Source organism: Mastigoproctus giganteus, chromosome 7 (assembly GCF_048544385.1).
Source record: "Mastigoproctus giganteus isolate SK-2022 chromosome 7, ASM4854438v1, whole genome shotgun sequence".
Classification (NCBI taxonomy): domain Eukaryota; kingdom Metazoa; phylum Arthropoda; class Arachnida; order Uropygi; family Thelyphonidae; genus Mastigoproctus; species Mastigoproctus giganteus.
The window spans coordinates 83,824,018-83,842,407 of record NC_143581.1 but is presented as its reverse complement, the minus strand read 5'-3'; the positions used below and the strand labels follow the sequence as shown (position 1 = coordinate 83,842,407).

General features: G+C 35.9%; 1 protein-coding gene across 1 annotated transcript in view; it reads left to right on the top strand.

Moving 5' to 3' along the window:
• nonC (serine/threonine-protein kinase Smg1) overlaps positions 1–18,390 on the top strand; it is a 1,411,261-nt gene that overhangs the window by 851,552 nt on the left and 541,319 nt on the right. Inside the window, exon 46 of the mRNA XM_090378365.1 lies at positions 16,580–16,680. Coding sequence (XP_090234491.1) covers positions 16,580–16,680 — 101 coding nt within the window. The remainder of the gene's footprint in view (positions 1–16,579; positions 16,681–18,390) is intronic.

Sequence of the window (18,390 nt, the reverse complement as noted above, 5' to 3'; positions counted from 1 at the left end):
CATCTGAATGCATGTGTGCAACATAATATCTGAGGTTCTAACTATGAAAAAGATGTCAGCACAATGGGTCTCAAAGTTCTTGACAGCTGATCAAAAACGCACAAAAGTTGTCATGTCAAATGAACATATACAGTTTTCAAGCAAATCTACAAATTTCCTTGCAAGGTTTGTGATCTTGAATGAGACATGGGTCCTTCACTTTTAGCCAGAGACAAAGGAACAGTCCATACAGTGGAAACACAGCTCTTTTTACCTTGCAAAGAAAGCTACATTTATTCAAGGTGATGGAATTGGTTGTTTTTTTTTTGGGATGCTGATGGATGTTACTATTGGATTACCATCAGAAATGCAATCAGTCACAGGAGCATACTACGCAGACCTTGTGAAGCATTTGCATGAAAACATTAAAGAATGACACCAAGGAAAACCCAGCAAAGGAGTCTTGTTTCATCAGGATAACATGCTTGATCACAAGTCTGCCATTGTCATGGTTGCACTGCATGAGTGCAGCTTTAAAATTTTTGATCAACCCCATATTCACCAGAACTAGCACCATTGGATTTTTTCCTATTTCCTAATTTGAAAAAAATACCTGGTAAAATTTATATGTTGTAACACTTTTGATAATGCAAATCACAATGTATGGTTTTAATTATTTAATTTGCATATGGTCCAATTTCTGTTGATAAGGACCCGAAATCTCTTAATCTCAAACTTTCGACATAGGGGTTTTGGTACTATATTTCATGCTTGCCACTTTAAAATGCTTTTACAACTTTTCCACTAGATAATCCATAGGCCTGCACTTTTTGGTGAAGCCTTTGGGAGGCATCAGAATCAGCTAGTGTATAATCTTGCTGCTTCTACTGTGCCATCTTGAAGAGTTGGTTAAAAATAAAGGGGTGGGGGGTAAACTTCAGCCATTATCAACCCATTGCAGGTTGGAAGTCTCCTCAATGATTCATGTTGAGGGAATTGGACTATAATCTGCCATGCTGGTCCAGTTGCAGGTTGGCAGATTCATTAAGAGTTGGATATACCTCCCTAACATTGCATATCTCCAATATGTCTTATTACAGATTATTGTGCCATCTCTAAAAATTTTGTGAATTCATACAGTATTCCCCTCCCAACACACACACACACACACACACACACACACACACACACACACACACACACACACACACACACACACACACACACACGTGTTCTTATTTCTGATTACACGAATTCGATCATACACGATTTATAAATAGGGGAACGATATCTCATATAACACGAACCGAATTTGCTTATGCACAATTCGCCTTTGTGTTTACAAGAAATGACAGTCGAACGCAGAATCACCCCAACCAAACGCAACACGATAGGAATGAAGAGAAGATTCTGAAAATGTATTTATGTTTTTTATATCAGTGAAGGGGAAACACATTTCACCATAATAACGTAAAAACCAACACAATTCCAGCTATCGGTATAATTGCAAATGCAATTAGATCGAGTTTACTACTAGTTTATAACAGATTCCACTAGCAGAAACGCAACTGGAAATTGTTTTTATTGTTTTATGGTAGTAACCCCTAGAAATGTGCTTTAGTAAAATGTGAGGTGTTAATAGTGTATCCCTGCCTTTACGGTGTTGTTTATTCAGTTGCTACACGCCCGCAGCTTTGTTTATGTGTATCAAGCGTGCCTCGTTTTGTAATTGTTCTTTATTCCCAACAAATGAGTAAAATACTTAAAAGGTGTGAAAAGGAACCGTCCTGGTGAAGACACTGCAGATTCAGAGAGAAAAAGAAAAGAAATATCGATAAACAGAGGCGGACTGGGTCAAAAATTCTTACCCGGGAAAATTTATAGTGGCCTCATACTATAGTTTATGGCCAAAATCACACCGGCCTCCGGCCCACCGGGGTTTCCCCGGCAAGGCTTATGGCCAGTCCACTTCTGTCGATAGAGAAAAAATATGAAATTGAGAAACGCTTTAAGCGAAATGAAAGACCATGTGATATTGCACGTGCTACAGACCTAAATGAGCTCATGCCGAGAATTACAAAGAATGCAGAGAAAATAAAAACAACTTTCATAGCAGGAACAACTCAAAGTGTAATTAAAATCCATTAGATTAAGACACAAAGAATTGGAAGAGATGGAACGGCTGTCATCTGTTTGGATAGAAAATCAAACAAAAAACAAGTTTGCTTACGATAGAAGCAAAAGCATTAGTAATATTTTATTATGTAATAGTCGTAATAAAATACGTAAGTATTTTATTACGATTATTTATTGTGTTTGGTAATATTTTGGTTACAAATATGTGTTCAATCTTGGGTGGTCGGCACCTAACCCTATTTTTCCCATAGGGCCTGTTGTTTATATTGCACGATTTTGCATTGCATGAGAGTTTCTAGGAACACAACTATCGTGCTATACGAGGACTGACTGTATATCCATTTCCTTCTGCTATCTGATACCCCCCCAATTACATATTCTGATAGAATCTCAAATATTGGATGACTCAATCACCATTTGTTTGTCCTATCTCTGATATTTCATGCTAAGGGTCTTCCTAGGCCTGTCTTACCTTGTGGTGTCCCCCCCCAAATTCCTTTTTCTTTGGTTTTTTTTTTTTTTTTTTTTTTTTGCCTACTTCTGGTCATCTGAGTGATGAATCCTGATTAAATATGAGCCATAATCTAGAACAACAGTTATATCATGTGAAAAAATTCCTTTCCCCCAAGACATCAGGATTCAGCTGGCAGAATGATAAGCCAAATATGTGATGTGATTAAAAAGTTCTCTACTTGCATATTAAATATAAGTAATATAACAAAAAACTAGTCACTGCTATTCTGAAATATTCTCCTTGAGTCTTTATATTTTTTTGCCAACACTTGGTGTAGTTGGGGGTAGAAATTCTGGAGCTGTTTTGGCTCGTGGCACAGATAGCATCTAGAATTATATCAATAACTGCTTCTTTTCTGTGGAAGGGACATCCTTCACTTCCAAAAAAAAACAATAGGTTTAGGAAAAGGAAAAACAGAAAGTAAGAGGTTTAGAAAAAGAAAAGAAAAGAAAAATCACCTAGTGAGAGGACATCCATTAATTTGACTCGGCCTCAGTCTCATCTTCAAATCTTCATCTTCAGTCTTATCTTCAAAACTCACTATAGAGAAACTATTCACAGCAATCAATTCCACTCCACCCCAACATGTGCCATCACAGGTCTATTTTGCATTCCTCAATTCATCATTATCTAATTACTTACATCTTCAGCAGCATTTTATTGAAATGCCACTTTCCATTTGCTGCACTGCCCCACCTTGAGGATGTCCATTACTACTCATTTTTTTCCCCATCTCTCCCTTTAGCCAGCTCTTGATCTAGCAAAGGGTCTTACTGGTAATTTAAATTCTCTCCACTTCATATAACTGCCATTCATTGGGAACCTTATCAAAAGCTTTACTGAGGCCATGGAGGATAATGTCATTGTTTCTTTCATCCAACTGCTTTTTAACTTCATCACAATAATTAACTAGCTTGGCCAAGCAAGGCTTCTTCTGCTTCAGAAACCCATTCTGCAATCCATTAAAGAATAGCATTCCTATCTAGATTGTAATCTACGTTGTACTCACATTGTAATCTACGTTGTACTCACATTAAGCTGTCTTACCCCTATTAGTGATTATTTTACATATACACTTATAATACTCATATTAGTCAATATCTTGCAATAGTCTGTAAGCATCCCATGCTTTTTTTTTTTTTTTTTTTTTTTTCATTTGTTCAGAACCCTTGATCTCTCTTGTCATCTACTTTGGCTTCTTTATTTCGCTTAGCTTCTCTATTGGAACAAATGTATTTTTACTTTCCAGGATAAATTCCTTGAATACTTCCCATGCTGAACTCATATTCAACAGTGTATATAGCTCTGTCCAAGAAAAACCTCAATCCACTTTAATCCTCTCTCTTGGCGCCTCCGTAGCCAGGTTGGAAGGAGCAGCAGTTCGTAGCACATGCTTCTTGATTAGACCGGGATTCAAGCCCATCACCACCAAATACGGAGGATGCGGAAAGGTCAGGAAATGACCACCGCATATCCCGCAGCAGTATGTCCTTAGTTGCTAATGCTCCTAAAAATCAAATAACAAACAATTCTCTCTCTCAAAATTAAAAATCTACCACTTTCTTTTCACCACAGATATCTATTTGGATACTACCCAATTTATCACATTGTGCTTACTACCTATTATTGGTTCCTACACAGTCAGAATTTGGACAGGTTTGAATCGTTTGAGCTTTCCAAGTCAAGGATTTTATAGCTCTATGTAACTTTCTGTGACATGATAATGAATAACAATCACCCAGATGGCTCAGTGATCTGTTTCTCCAGGACATATTGCCATTCCACGATTTCCAAGCTATAAGAGGCAAGTTGAAGTTGCCCATAACAAGGCATTCAAAGAGTTCAAAATTCTATAGAGATTTCTGTTGTGTCTCAGAATTTTTTGGTCTGTATCATTTTTTTGAGTCATTTGGCATCATGCAGACAACATTCATCTGAACTTGGTCTAACTCTGGGTACGTTCTGCTCACTTTTAGGGACCTTTTTTGATAAAAAGCACATGACCTCCCTCTCCTCTCAACTCTCCCCCCTATCTCTCCTGAACTTGTGATACTCAGGAATGCAATTCTGCATCCTCTGTTTGGCACCATATCTCTGTTAATCCTATTATTTCAGCATTGGTTGACCTAATCAAAAGCTAAAATTTATTTAAGTTGACTTCAATATTCCTGACATTACTGTGCAGACAAGTTAAATTTTGTATCTCTTGGCTTTTTAACTACATTAGCACATGAAGAATTTCTGATGCATCTCTTATAGATCCTTAAGAGTGTTGTCAGATTTTTTCCAGATGTGACTTGGAGTTTTTGCACCTACTTCTTTTGTGCACGAGGTGGTTTTAGGTTAGACACAAGTACTTACAGGAAGAGTGCAAGTTTGATTTTAACACATATCGCTAAACTACATCATTCCAATAAACCCTTCTCCAAATTGGGAAATTTTTCTGAACCTTGTCCTCAAGGCTACTGAGTTAGCAGAAAACCCTTGCACCTCCTTTGTTTAAATATATTCACTCTTTATAAAACAAATTCTTCTATTAACTAAGGCAAGCCACACTGAGGAAAATCCCCCCCCCCCCCAAGCCTTTGTTATATGTTCTCTTTGATAACATCGGAGCAGAATTGAAGACATGAGAACATTTTATCCTCCCTTTTTGTAATATTTTTCTAGTTGCAAGATGATGTTATGATCTGATCTTGACCAAATCATCAGTTTGTTTATACTCTAATTCATTATTACCCACATGGATTATTGTATGCCAAAATTTGCAGATGATATAAAGATTGGCAGAATCATTAATAATCAGTACCAAGCAGCATTTCTGCAGGATGACTTTAACAGACTTGAAAGATGGTCGGAGAAGTGGCAGCTATGTTTCAATGCTACTAAATGGGTCTTGGGGAATATCATCCCAAAAATAAATTATATACTTGGTGGGGTCGAATTAAAATCAGTGGAGGAGGAACAGGATCTGGGAGTTACAATATGGGCAGATAGTTTTCTGAACTGTGTAAACAGGCAGCCATGAAAGCTGCCTGTTTGATTTGTTCTAACAAATCAAACAGGGATGTTATCCTGTAGAGATGAGGGAGGTCATAATCTCACTGTATAAGGCAATTGTAAGACCACATTTGGAATACTGTGTTCAAGTATGAAGTCACTGAGCTTCTTGAAAGGTCCAAAGATGGGCAACTCAAATGGTGAGATCGACAGAAGGATGGCCATATGAGGGAAAGGCTCCGATTATGTGGGCTGCAGATCTTGGCAACCAAGCACCTCAGTGGTGACCTGATTGAGGTTTGCAAGATTCTCAGAGGGATTAATAAAATGAAAGAAGGTGGGAATTCTCAGTGTTCTAAACAATTCCAGAACTATTGGTCTTAAATTTAAACTACAGTGTTGAGGTTTACATTAGATTGTAGGAAGTTTTCTTTTAGCCAGAGAATCATTGATTGCTGGAACAAGTTGCCCCTGCAGGTTGTTGAAGCTGACAGTTTGAATATAAATTTGAAGGTCACTGTCTCCCTTGTCCACTCAGAAGGGTCTAGTGGGATTGGTAGATGCTCCAAAGTGAATTAATCTGCTATGATCTGGCAACTTCCTGATAGAAACAAAAAATGATAGGCATTCATTAAAGATTTTTTGAACCGCCCCCACCACTATGAGAGAAATTTCAATAACCATGTTCATCTTGTGGTGTGGTCTCAGAATGAACCTGCTTAAGGTATCTGAAGAAGAAGAAATCTGTTCTGAATTAAAGCCACAGGATGACAGCTGTAAAGTGAAAATTTATTTTTATTTCACAGATGTCACTTTTACAGACCAATTGCGTATCTCTGAACAACTCATACACTTGCTTATTTGCATACACTTCCAATCATTCTTTCTGGGTACTGCAGTTTCAGTGTAACTGAGTGTATCAGGTCTGTTCAGATGATTATAGAGACTAATGTCAGGAAGTTACTACAACAGCCAAAATATAATTACCTAAATCAACTTATTTTTAGATTAATTTTAAGTGTGCACCTTGCAATTCAGAGCCTTCTTATCCTACTTTTTCTGCCACTGTTTGAAGCACTTCTCAAAAACGATTTCCGAAATTGACGGAAACTGCTTTTTACATTTTTATTGTATGGTTTCTGAATTTTTAGTTTTCCCTTTTTCCCGTTTTCATTTTCTTGTAAGAAAGGACAAATGTATATGTACAGTTGTATCAAGTGAAAACAGGAAGGGGGAGATTTGTATGATTAGATGTTTGGCAGAAATTTGCTGCACAATGTTTTAAGCCCAGTACTTCCATCCTCTCTTCTTTCATGATTGGATGTTTGACAGAAAATTTGCTGTGCAGTGTTGGGAGTCCAATAATTCAATTCCTCTTTGACGATGTAACTCTCACTTCGACGATGTAACTCTCACTTCAGCCCAACTCGTAGCAAATATTTTGACAAAACATCATATCGCCAGGTTTTGGTCATAATCTCGACAGCAGTAATCCAGAGAATCTAAAATACTGACATGCTGAAATACCAACACTGTAATGCCCTCTTAATAACAGGAAATAAAAAAAGTAAATTTTAAACTTAATTTTATTCAGTAGTTTTGTATGTACTCTGGTTTTACTCTCATGTGAAATGTGTACATAATGAGCATTGCGCATTTTGCAAAATCACGTAAATTGCATACATGCATTGAATTTTATTAATTATTTAAAATAATTGAATATTTCTTCTTCTTCAAGAGGAGTGTTTCCATTTACAATGGGTTTCCTCAGCCTACAGTCTTCCTCTTCTCCTTTTTCCTGGAGGTATCCATTCCAGGATAACCTTTGTATATCTGGTTTCTTGCATCCATTTTATATGTCCATGCCAAGTTAAACACTTTTCTTTGATACTATCAGTAATATTCTTTTTCACTTCCACTTTCTCTCTTATGTCTTCGTTCCATTTTCTCTCTTTTAGATGTTCTTTGCTGAACGTCTCCAAAAATCCATTTCTGTGGAGAGCAATTTGTTTTCCCCTCACCTATTTAGCATCCAGGTTTCCGCTCCATACAATAAAAGACTTCATACAATCATTTGAAATAGAAGTTTCTTTGTTTTATTTAGAATATTTCTGCTCCGTAGAATAGAATTTAAAATGCCGATAGCCTTTCTGTCATCTGCAATTCTCTTATTGATCTCTGCTTGGGATAATCCGTCACTTTCTAAGATTGAAAAGTGTTGATGACATGCAACAGCCTTGTAATAAGCCTTTTGAAGTGTGGAATTCAGATGACAAAGCTGATCCCACTTTAATTCTGCATCGATTATTCCTGTAAATTATCTTAATAACGTTAATCAATTGTCTACCAATATTTGTGTCTTTCAGTGCTTCCCATAAGAGTTTTCTTGGAACACTGTCATATGCCTTTTGAAGGTCAATGAAAATCATAAAGGTTTCTTTTCCTTTCATTTGTCATTTTTCAAGGATCTGTTGTACTGTTGAGATATGGTCTATACATGACATCCTGGCTGAAAAACCACTTTATTCTTCTGACACCTCGATTCGGGCTTCTAAATGGTTCCTGATCCATTTTCCAAGAACTTTTAACAGCAGGTTCAGGATGCATATTCCTCTGTAATTTGAATAGCTTTTCTGATCGCCCTTCTTATAAATTGATGTAATATATCCTGTTGTCATTTCTTTCTGTATTTCTTCTCCTCTCAGTATACCATTTAACAAATCAGCCACTCCTCTTCTTCCGTATTTCAGAAGTTCCATATAAACTCCTCCAGGTCCAGGTGATTTGCCATTCCTTCCCTCCTTTAGTAAGAGTTCCACCTCCCTAACAGGAACTTTTGAGCCCAAGTCTTCCATACCAAAATCTCCATCATCTTGAACTTTTCCCGGTCTTCTTTTAAAAGTCCTTCATAGTACTTCATCAATCTTTCAAAGGTATTAATTGCAAACCAGTGTAATGTTTATTCTGTTTTCTCAAGTCTTTAAGGACTTTCCATGATTGTGCTGATAGCTTGAAGCCTAATTTGCTATTAATAGTCACACACTTCCATTCCCATTCTTAATTTTTTGCTTCTACTATCAAACAATTGGCTATTTTCTTCTTTTCAACATAAATGTTCCTATATGCATCATTCCTTTCGCTTTTCTTAGAAACAATTTCATTAGAAGTTATTTCTAAGACAAATATTAAAAATATTTAAGGTATAGTTTTTGTATGTTATCGTCCATAATTCAATATTGAGCCTGCAATAAACATTGAACTTTTTTTTTTTTTTTTTTTTTTTTGTTAAAACCAAAAATTCTTTCCTTTCCATAATTTCTAACCAGAAATAACTCATCATTTAATGTTTCATGCACATCGATTAGAATGTCAGTTTTTGCCAGTGATTGTGTTTCTGCCGGTCATTCAGCTTTTCTTACCTTTTTTATTTTCTTGCAGAGAGTGCTTTTGGTAGCATATATGGCTGAATCTGTTGAGGGATGGCAGTGCTATTGGTTTGAATAATTTGGCACAGAAATTTGCTTAATGATTTTTGCAGAAGTGGCACAACTTGATTCACGAGCATGTTCACAAACTTCTGAAAATGACATTGCACAGTCAAATATTTTGTCATTCCTCTTCCTTTACAATATTCTGATTTTGTTCTTTCATAGCTCCAATAATAAATAACCTTGCAATGTTTATCTTTTACAATTAAATATCCATTTGTTGTTTCCTTTTTGAGATGGAATGATTTCATTAATTTTAGAGAGGGATGAACTAGCACTGATGAGTTTTACCTTGTACACACGTTTATATAGATCCAGTGTCCTACCTACCATAGCTATCAGGATTATGACTTGTCAGGCTTATTGCTTTGCAGGATCACAGCCAACACCCCATATCCCTGAAGTGGCACCATGTCATGCTGCTCACTCCATCCTAATCCTGAACTACAGGTTGACAGTGTATCAGTTACATTATTGACACTGTTTCGTTTTTAGGACTGGTTAGCACATTGAATGTTCGAGATCATACGACTTATCTTTGACCCATTTGTTTTAAAAAATATTAAGTACTCCAGTCTTTCTCATATATGTCATGGTGAGAAAGCCTGAAAAATGCTGCCAATTGACACAAGAGTGTGCGCGCACACACACACACACACACACACACACAAAGGCACACACCCTACTACATCTCAATTGAACCCTGAATGGGTCGCCCTTACACTATACTGTGCTACTGTATATGACCACAGGGAAAAGTAGAAGTACTTTAAAGTTATTAAAACTCCATTTGGCATAATATTTTTCGAATTGTCATGGAAGTTTTTGTAACTCCTCCAATTCATAGTCTTCACCTTGTCAATCCATTAGGGAGGTGCAAAGGCCAGTCTTCCCTCACTCCCTTATTAGAGATACCTATACCATACTGAATAGGTCTTTTTATTATAACAAACCAAATAAAAACTTACTTGAACTTCCATTACACCTACTTAGAAAACATTGCTCTTGCTGTATGTTGTAAGGGTATCTCCCTTATTGGAGATACCTTTAGAATGCTGAATAAGGCTCATTCTATTATAGCAAATAAAAACTTACTTTTCCCCACTTAGAGAATTGACTTCGAATATCAAATTAAATGATATATTTCAGGACATATTATCATTGTGAATACTATCACAGTTATTCACTAAGCAATGACTGCTTTTGAGAATATGGAGAGAATACCTTGTCTTCCTTCGTTATCATTCAGTTACCCCCCACTCCTGAAGAACCTATACTGCTGAATCAAAAATCAATATTCTGCTAGTTGCTGCGACAGTCTTCCCCTTTTCACCACTTTATCATTATTACCAGGAGCATACAGTCCTTCACTACTGAACAGAACTGTATACTGTCAGAATAGCTGTGGATCAGATTGAACTTTCAGTCTTGCCTGCTGAAATATACATGGACTTTATCTCTCTCAGTGCCATAAAAAGTAATCTCTCTTCTTTTCACTCTATTTTCTCACCTGTCATGCCAGAATGCTCTGGATACATTCAATTCTCATCTCCAACATAATGCATCAAGAAAAGCCAAGAGAAGTCAATAGCCATCAAAACCCCCAAAAACCAAACCAATACTGCATGTTAACATGAGAACTGAAAACAATGCCGACCGGGCTAGCCGAGTGGGTAAAGCACCTAACCGGCAACCCAAAGGTCGCGGGTTCGATTCCCGCCTCGGGCTTGGATCAAAGTACTGCAAAAACCTTGGGAGGTGCAATATGGCCACAGAAGCCGATGCGCCAACAACTACCAAAAAAAAAAAAACTGAAAACAATTGTCGAATTTATCCTTAGGAACATAAATTAAAATATCTAAAATATAAAATTGTCTAAACTTCTTATAAGGTACCAAACTTATTTGGATACACTCCATGCTCACAAGAAGTAAAGTGTTTTTTGTGAATGATATCCACCCTTCTTTTATACTTAAACCTATCGACTACCTGTTATGAGATTTTTACTAAACCAATTGTGTGAATTACCGTTCATAAATGTGCGTGAAAGTATACAAGTCCGAAGTATTTATTTATATAATTTTAATGTAATTTTCGTAATTGATTTTATTTAATATTAAATATGGGACATTTATTTGTATAATTATATAATCACATAATCCTTTTAAAGTGAGTGTTGAGAGAATTCTGTTCCTACATAAAGGTATGAGGTTTCCTTTTATAGTTTATAATATTGAAATTTTTATACGATAGCATTTTATATTCTTCAGAAAAGATTTTAAAGACAAATCTTTCCCAAACATGAATGAAATTAGACTTATAGTACTTAGAACCATGCATTTGTTGATCGTTGAGAAGATGGAAGAAAATACTTATTGACATTAGACTTAAATTTCTGTAGATTGTAATTTTTGGGAAGTCCGTGTGAAGGGAGGCTGTTCCAGAAAATGGAATGGAAGTTGAATGAACAAATGAGTAAGGAGTAAAGTTGGCTCTGTGAGTTTGAAGTTGGACAGTAAAAGGATGCTGACTGGCTTGGAAGAGAGAGAGGGAGAATTATATTCAGAACAAATTATGTCCATTTCAGAAGAACAATGCCCATGGAAGTATCTATAGAAAAGGCATGCAGCAGAAACACAGTCTATGAGACATAGAGTGGAGAGACTTTGTATGAGATGGGTCATTAATTAACCTGACTGTCCTCTTTTGAATGGAGTCTAGGAGTGTGAGAGAGGTTATTGCGACACCACCCCATATGTTGAAAAAATATTACATGTAGAGCAGATTTGAGGTTTCTGCAGGGTGAGTAGCTGAAGAAAAGTAATGCCAAGGTTTAAAGAGAATACCCAGTTTTTCAGATGCACAGAATAAAATATTTGTGATGTGCTTATGCCAAGAGAGAGAGAGAGAGAGAGAGAGAGAGAGAGAGAGAGAGAGAGAGAATTAGAATCAAAGTTACCCCTAATAGAGGTATGTGATCTTGTCTAGACATCTGAATGTCTTTGAAGATAAGCATAGGAGCAGAAAAATCCTTTTTGCAAGATATAAGACAAGACTGGGTTTTAGAAGGATTGAAATCAACTAAGTTATCTTTGTCTCACTGCAGAATTACCTGGAGATCAGAATTTAAGGAATTGGTAGTGGGTATTCGAGAACTTGAAGCTGTTTGTGTAGGGCACGGCCCCAAACTGGAATGTGATGTATGCTATCATTAGCAAAAGTATGGATAGGATTTGAAGTCAGTGGAAGAAGTAATTAATATATCAGAGGAAAAGAGTGGGACAAAAACTGAACCCCCAACATTAGTGGAGAAGATAGAAGACAGAAACCAATCTACCTTCATACAGTCAGAGAACTGGATATCAAATTACTAAAAACGGTTGGCAAACAATAAGATGGAAGCTTATTTATGCTAAACATGATCAAAAGCCTTTGAAATGACAAGAGCCAAAGCTTGAGGTTCACCAAACTTTTCCATTGAATTTGACAATAGATGGTAAAAACGTAAGCCAGTATATGTGTATCATCAGTGGATCGACACTGACGAAATCCATACTGGCAATCATTGACCAGATGTAAGGTTTCAATATAGTTTAGGAGTTGGCAGTTAATGGATTTCTCCTTTACTTAAGAAAGAGAAAAATCAGGTGCAATGGGACGATAATTGGATGGGGACGATTTTTCACTATTTTTAACTCTTTTAACAACAGCTAGTTATGAGGTAATTTCCAAAGCAGAAGGAAAAACACCAGTGGAATAAGAGAGTGTGAAAAGGCAACAGAGATCAGGAGTAAGCTCAGGAGCACACATTTTGCGAACAAGTGCAGCAATACCATCAGCACTTCGCATCAAGACTGTTCAAAATTCTTCTGACATCCTTTTGACAGAAGTCCATTGGAGGCATTGCATGGAATGTACTGGGAATGGTAGGAGGTGGTTTCCCAAGTTCATCGATACAAGAATTAGAAGAAAAAAGTAGGACATTAGCTGGTTGGCCTTCTCTTTAACTGAAGCAGCAATAGAATCTTTGGGTTTTTTACACAGATTGGAATAGAGATGGGAAAGTTGCAACCAGTAGCTTTGTCAAGAGATGAGAATGCTTGAGTTGCACATGGAAGACTGCTGTACAAATTGGAGCAGTGTGACATTAAGGGCAAGTTGCTACAATGGATAAAGGGATAGTTTTAGTGGCAGACGACAGAGAGAGGTAATTAGTGGACACTGCTCTTCGTGGACTAATGTTATTAGTGGAGTTCCCCAGGGTTCGGTGTTGGGTCCATTGTTGTTTTGTGTATTCATCAATGATATTGATGGAGGTACATTAGGCTTAAAGTCCAAGTTTGCAGATGATACAAAAGGTTGGCAGGGTTGTTAATGACAGTAAAGATAGCATGCTACTGCAACAGGATCTAGATAAGTTGGGCAAATGGGTTGAGAATTGGCAACTGAAGTTTAACATCGACAAATGCAAAGTACTGCATATGGGTAGCAGTAACCCAAGAGAAATGTACCAACTGTGTGCTACTACACTCGGGGAAGTGGAGAATGAAAAAGACAAGACATGAGCTAGACAGGCATTTGGAGTGAATGGATGGATGAAATGGGTTTTTTTTTTTTTTTTTTGGTTGAAGCTGCATAAGCTCTTTTACTTGCATTGTATGCATCAACTAATGCCAATGCTTGATTACCATTTGGACAAGAAACAAGTTTTCTATTCTTATCTTGTTCATAATCAGATTTGCACTGATTAATAACTGCTTTACAGTTATTGCAAGCTTTGGTGTAAGCAGAAAATGAGGCTAGAACTTAGCATGGAAGCCAATTGCAATATGCAACATTCTTATCTTGAATAGCCTTATCACCTTTATTGGAAAACCATGGTTTAGATAAAGGACAAGTTTTTAAAATGGAGTGTGGAATTAAGGATTTCAACCCTACAAGAATAATTTCACTAACACAATCTGAGCAAACATTGACATCAGAAAATTTAAAACAGTTATCTGTCCAAGGAAAAGAAGAATAGAATTCTCACAGATCATCCAATTTTGCATCATTTTACAAACAACATGGGGGTGAGAATGGCCATGAGAGAAAGGCTCCATTGGAGAAAAGACCATCACAAAATTGTAATATGAGGTGCTTAGATGCTTAGAGGACCAACCTTGCCATCTACTTTGGAAGTGTTATTGTCTAGTATTCTGATAGGTATGTGAACAATATGAGTGAGGCCATTAATTATAGCAAAAGCCTCAGCATCTTGACCATCTCATGAACATTAAAATTACAGAGTTAAAATTTCAGAGTTACAAGTAGTTAGTGGAGTTGGAGTACAATAGAGGCAACAAATGGGGTAGAGAGAGAGATTTTAAATTGGATAGGATTCAAAAGAGGAGATTAAAATTTACTGTCTGATAGGGAATATGAAAGTGGAAAATGCACGAATACTCCCCTTTAAGCAATAGGAATAGCACTGAGAATAATTAGAGCAACTGAGATGAACGGTTGTTCAAAATATCCAATAATTGGGATTCTGCAGAAAAACTAAGTGAGTCTTATCAGACTGTAAGTGGAAATTGGCATCATTGAGATTGGAATTGAGACCACATTTATTATTGAAATGAACTAGGAAGTGTTTGGGAGGTTAAGATCTTTTTTTTTAGATAACTTTGTTCTGTTAGTTTGACTATTAATGATGTATTCAGTAGTAAGGAAAGTGGAGGGGAGGACATGTTGTATGAAGTAATGAAATTTTTGGATGCGGCATACATTCTGCAAGAAAATACCCAGCTCCTTGACATAACATGGACGCAATAATGCCCCCCTTCTCCTTGCATATACACTATTTGGATTTCCCCCAGGCACTGTCTGGCAGAGTAGAAGTAGCAGGATTATGCACTACCTCATTATACCTGATCCAGATGCCTCTTAGAGAATTACCAATAGGTTCCTTCCAGTGGACTATCTATCATCTGGCCTGCAAATACCATCCCTTGAAATGTAAAGAAGATTGGATGTCACCATGATGCCCATCATAACCTCAAAAGACATCAATCATATTGCATTGTGGAAGAGATGGGGGCTTGTCGGGGGTTTTGCTCTGGAGACTGAACATGGGTTCTGCCACTTCAAGCCTCCAATAAGCAAAGTGGCATTATTGCACCAGTTGATGAGAGTCATCTACCACCTAGTATTGCCTGGTAACACAGAGGATGGCATTCCTCCATCCTCTCTGTGATGTGAATGCCACACCTTTACCCCTGCTTTATATTGATTCAATCTAGTATGCTAGGTGCCCTATTTCAGACCTGCACACAGGGTTATACCCAGAATTAAAAACAGTCATACCATCATGAAGGCATTAGCAGAGGATGTGGTTGTTGCAGAATGATTGGACTTCTCCAACATTCAGTCCATTTGACACAAGTGTCACCTGAATGTCAGTTCTATCAGCATTTTAGACTTCTAAATAGGAAGCCTAGCTTGTCATATCTGAGAAAGTCTATGTGGCAGCCTCAGGGACCAAGATTTTAAAAATGATGGATGTAGATAGTTAAAGCCAATCTCTGTGATGAGTGAAAGTAGCAAAAATGGATATCGACAAATTCTCACCATTCACGCCACCTCATTCACCGAAGGTGAATGAGTAGGCAGTTTATGAATGAATTTTCTGCTATTTCATGTTTTAAAATCATTATTCCTATCTTTCTCAAAATTAAAATGCTCAGGAAGTTTCTTTCATGCAATTATAATGTGGGTAACAACCCCAGTTTGAAGAAATTGTAAACAGAATCTTTTATATATAACTTTTAATATAGAATCTTTTATATATAACTTTTAATATAGAATCTTTTATGTATAACCTTTAAGGCTCTCTTATTTCTCACTTTCGAGATTTGACATGACTGTTTCCTTCCGTCTGATGTTATCTGACTTCTTATGGGAATATCTCTTAGTTATGTGTGCAAATATGCCACAAATTGCCAAATGGCTCAAAGACATGCATTCAAGAAAAAAACAATAAAATGCTCTGCAGAGTTATGAGTTTTGTCAGTGTGTTTAACAGTATATAATTGGATGAGGCACATTTATTGCATTTAGTATTTTCAGTGTAAAACTCCTATATATGTAAAACAGTGAAAGTTGGTTTCAACTAATTGTTTGAAAACAAAATATTGGTAGTTTTTAACAGACTTGTATATGCTATTCTTTATTTTTTATTTTATTTTATTTTTTCATATTTCTTTTTAAATAAGTTAAGATCACATTTCAACTGAATAATTGCAGTGACACCCATTACCAGCTTCAGGTTGTGTTCAGTTTTGTATAGTTGTAAAACATTTCCTAATTTATATCATTATAATTGTTTTATTGCTTTTGATTGGTTGTCATTAATGTGTCCCTTATATCATTTCACCTTCTGCTTCTATTATTATCCACTAATATTCAGAAATTATTTTATAAGGGAATTACTAATTTAGAAAACAGAAAGGAATGGCCATTATCTGTTCTTTTAGAAGTGTTGAAAGAATTGATGAATGAAACCCCAAGAGATTTATTAGCAAAGTAAGTTTCCTATCTATATCTCTTTGCTGTTATTATTATGTTATTATTATATTATAAACATCTTGGCAACCCAAGCATTTTTTTCATTCATATATCAGTATCAGTTTTTCACCATATCTGTTTTTATTCTTATATCGCAACCTGTTTTTAAACCTTTATGTAATTTTCATTTTTAGATCACATTTCTTGTATATATTATTTTTGTTGCATCTAAAATGGATTGTACATACACTAGAATCTTGTTAATACTTTATATTAACAAGATTCTAGTGACCAAAATTTTCAAGGGTCCTAAATTTTTATGTTTTGTAATAAAAAGGTTTGTAGTAATATCTGCCAAAAGCATCAAAACTTTATCATTTTTGTTTTCTTGTGGTGCATGTATTTTACAATAATGAAAAATAATAATAACAAAAATAAATTAAATAATGTAAAAATATATAAAATAATAAAATATAATAGTAAAAATAAAAAGAATAACAAAAACTTTGCTTACAATAATAAGTATAATACACATTTTATTTTATTTTTATTTATAAGATAAAGTAATAGAAAATAAGCAGCATAATTTAAAATGGAAGTTTGTGTGTGTGTGTGTGTGTGTGTGTGTGTGTGTGTGTGTGTGTGTGTGTGTGTGTGTGTGTGTGTGTGTGTGTGTGTGTGTGTGTGTGTGTGTGTGTGTAATTAGTATCAGAAAGTAGTAAAAGAAAAATTAGTCTTAATATTAAAAGAAACATACAAACCAATTAAATATTTCAGCTATATGAAAGATTTAATCAAATCTAATCTAATTATTCTTTCATCTAATTTCATTTGCACAGACAGTATCAAATGCAGTAGTTGATTCTTTATCAATGTTACTGCAGGCCAACACATTGTTATGGTTAGTGCATTTTGAGCCTCATTTTTTTAAAAGGCAGATTATGTATGTTACCATCACTGGTAACAAAAACTTTATCATTTTGTTTGCTGTCCAGCTACTTTTCTGGTGTTGAAATTGTTGAAGTAGCAACTTCATCATCTGCCTTAAATTCCTTCCTCAAAACGACCAATAAAATCCATATGCTCCTTCAAAGTCCCCCATTCCTCAACTTTGCAATCACATTTAATTCCTGAACTAATGTTTTATGTGATATTCTCTCCGAAGCCACTCTTTCTGATGCAATCGGTTGTTAAACTCAGTGCAATACTTCTCCAAACAATAACAATATTGTATAGCGTTTAAGGCTTTGGCTGCAAATTGTACCCTCCTTCTATGCTGAGAATTGTTCCCTCCTGTTCCTTCTTCTTTGGTATTGACACTTGAATTATTATTTGTATTAGTTGTGGCAAATGATTCAAGAAAGCAAGGTTATAGCATCAGCAAAAAAAAAAAAAAAAAACTTTTTACGTAAACCAATGCAGGTCACCAATTCAAGCTGATACTGGTAGAGCACATGTATAATAGTGCCAGAATTGGACAGAAATTCACCTTTTTCATGTGGAAAACATGTTATATTTGTTTAATAATATTAGTAATAAAGCAAGCTTATACAACATCAGCAAAAAAAAAAAATCCTACTTCCCATATAATTTGTCCATCTATTCTAATAGTTTGTGGAGTTCTAACATGAATTTGTTCAAATTACCCACTTCTAGAACATCAGATGGAAATTTTTTTCAACAGTTAACGATCTGCTGACTGAAAGGAAATGTCTATATGTATAGTGC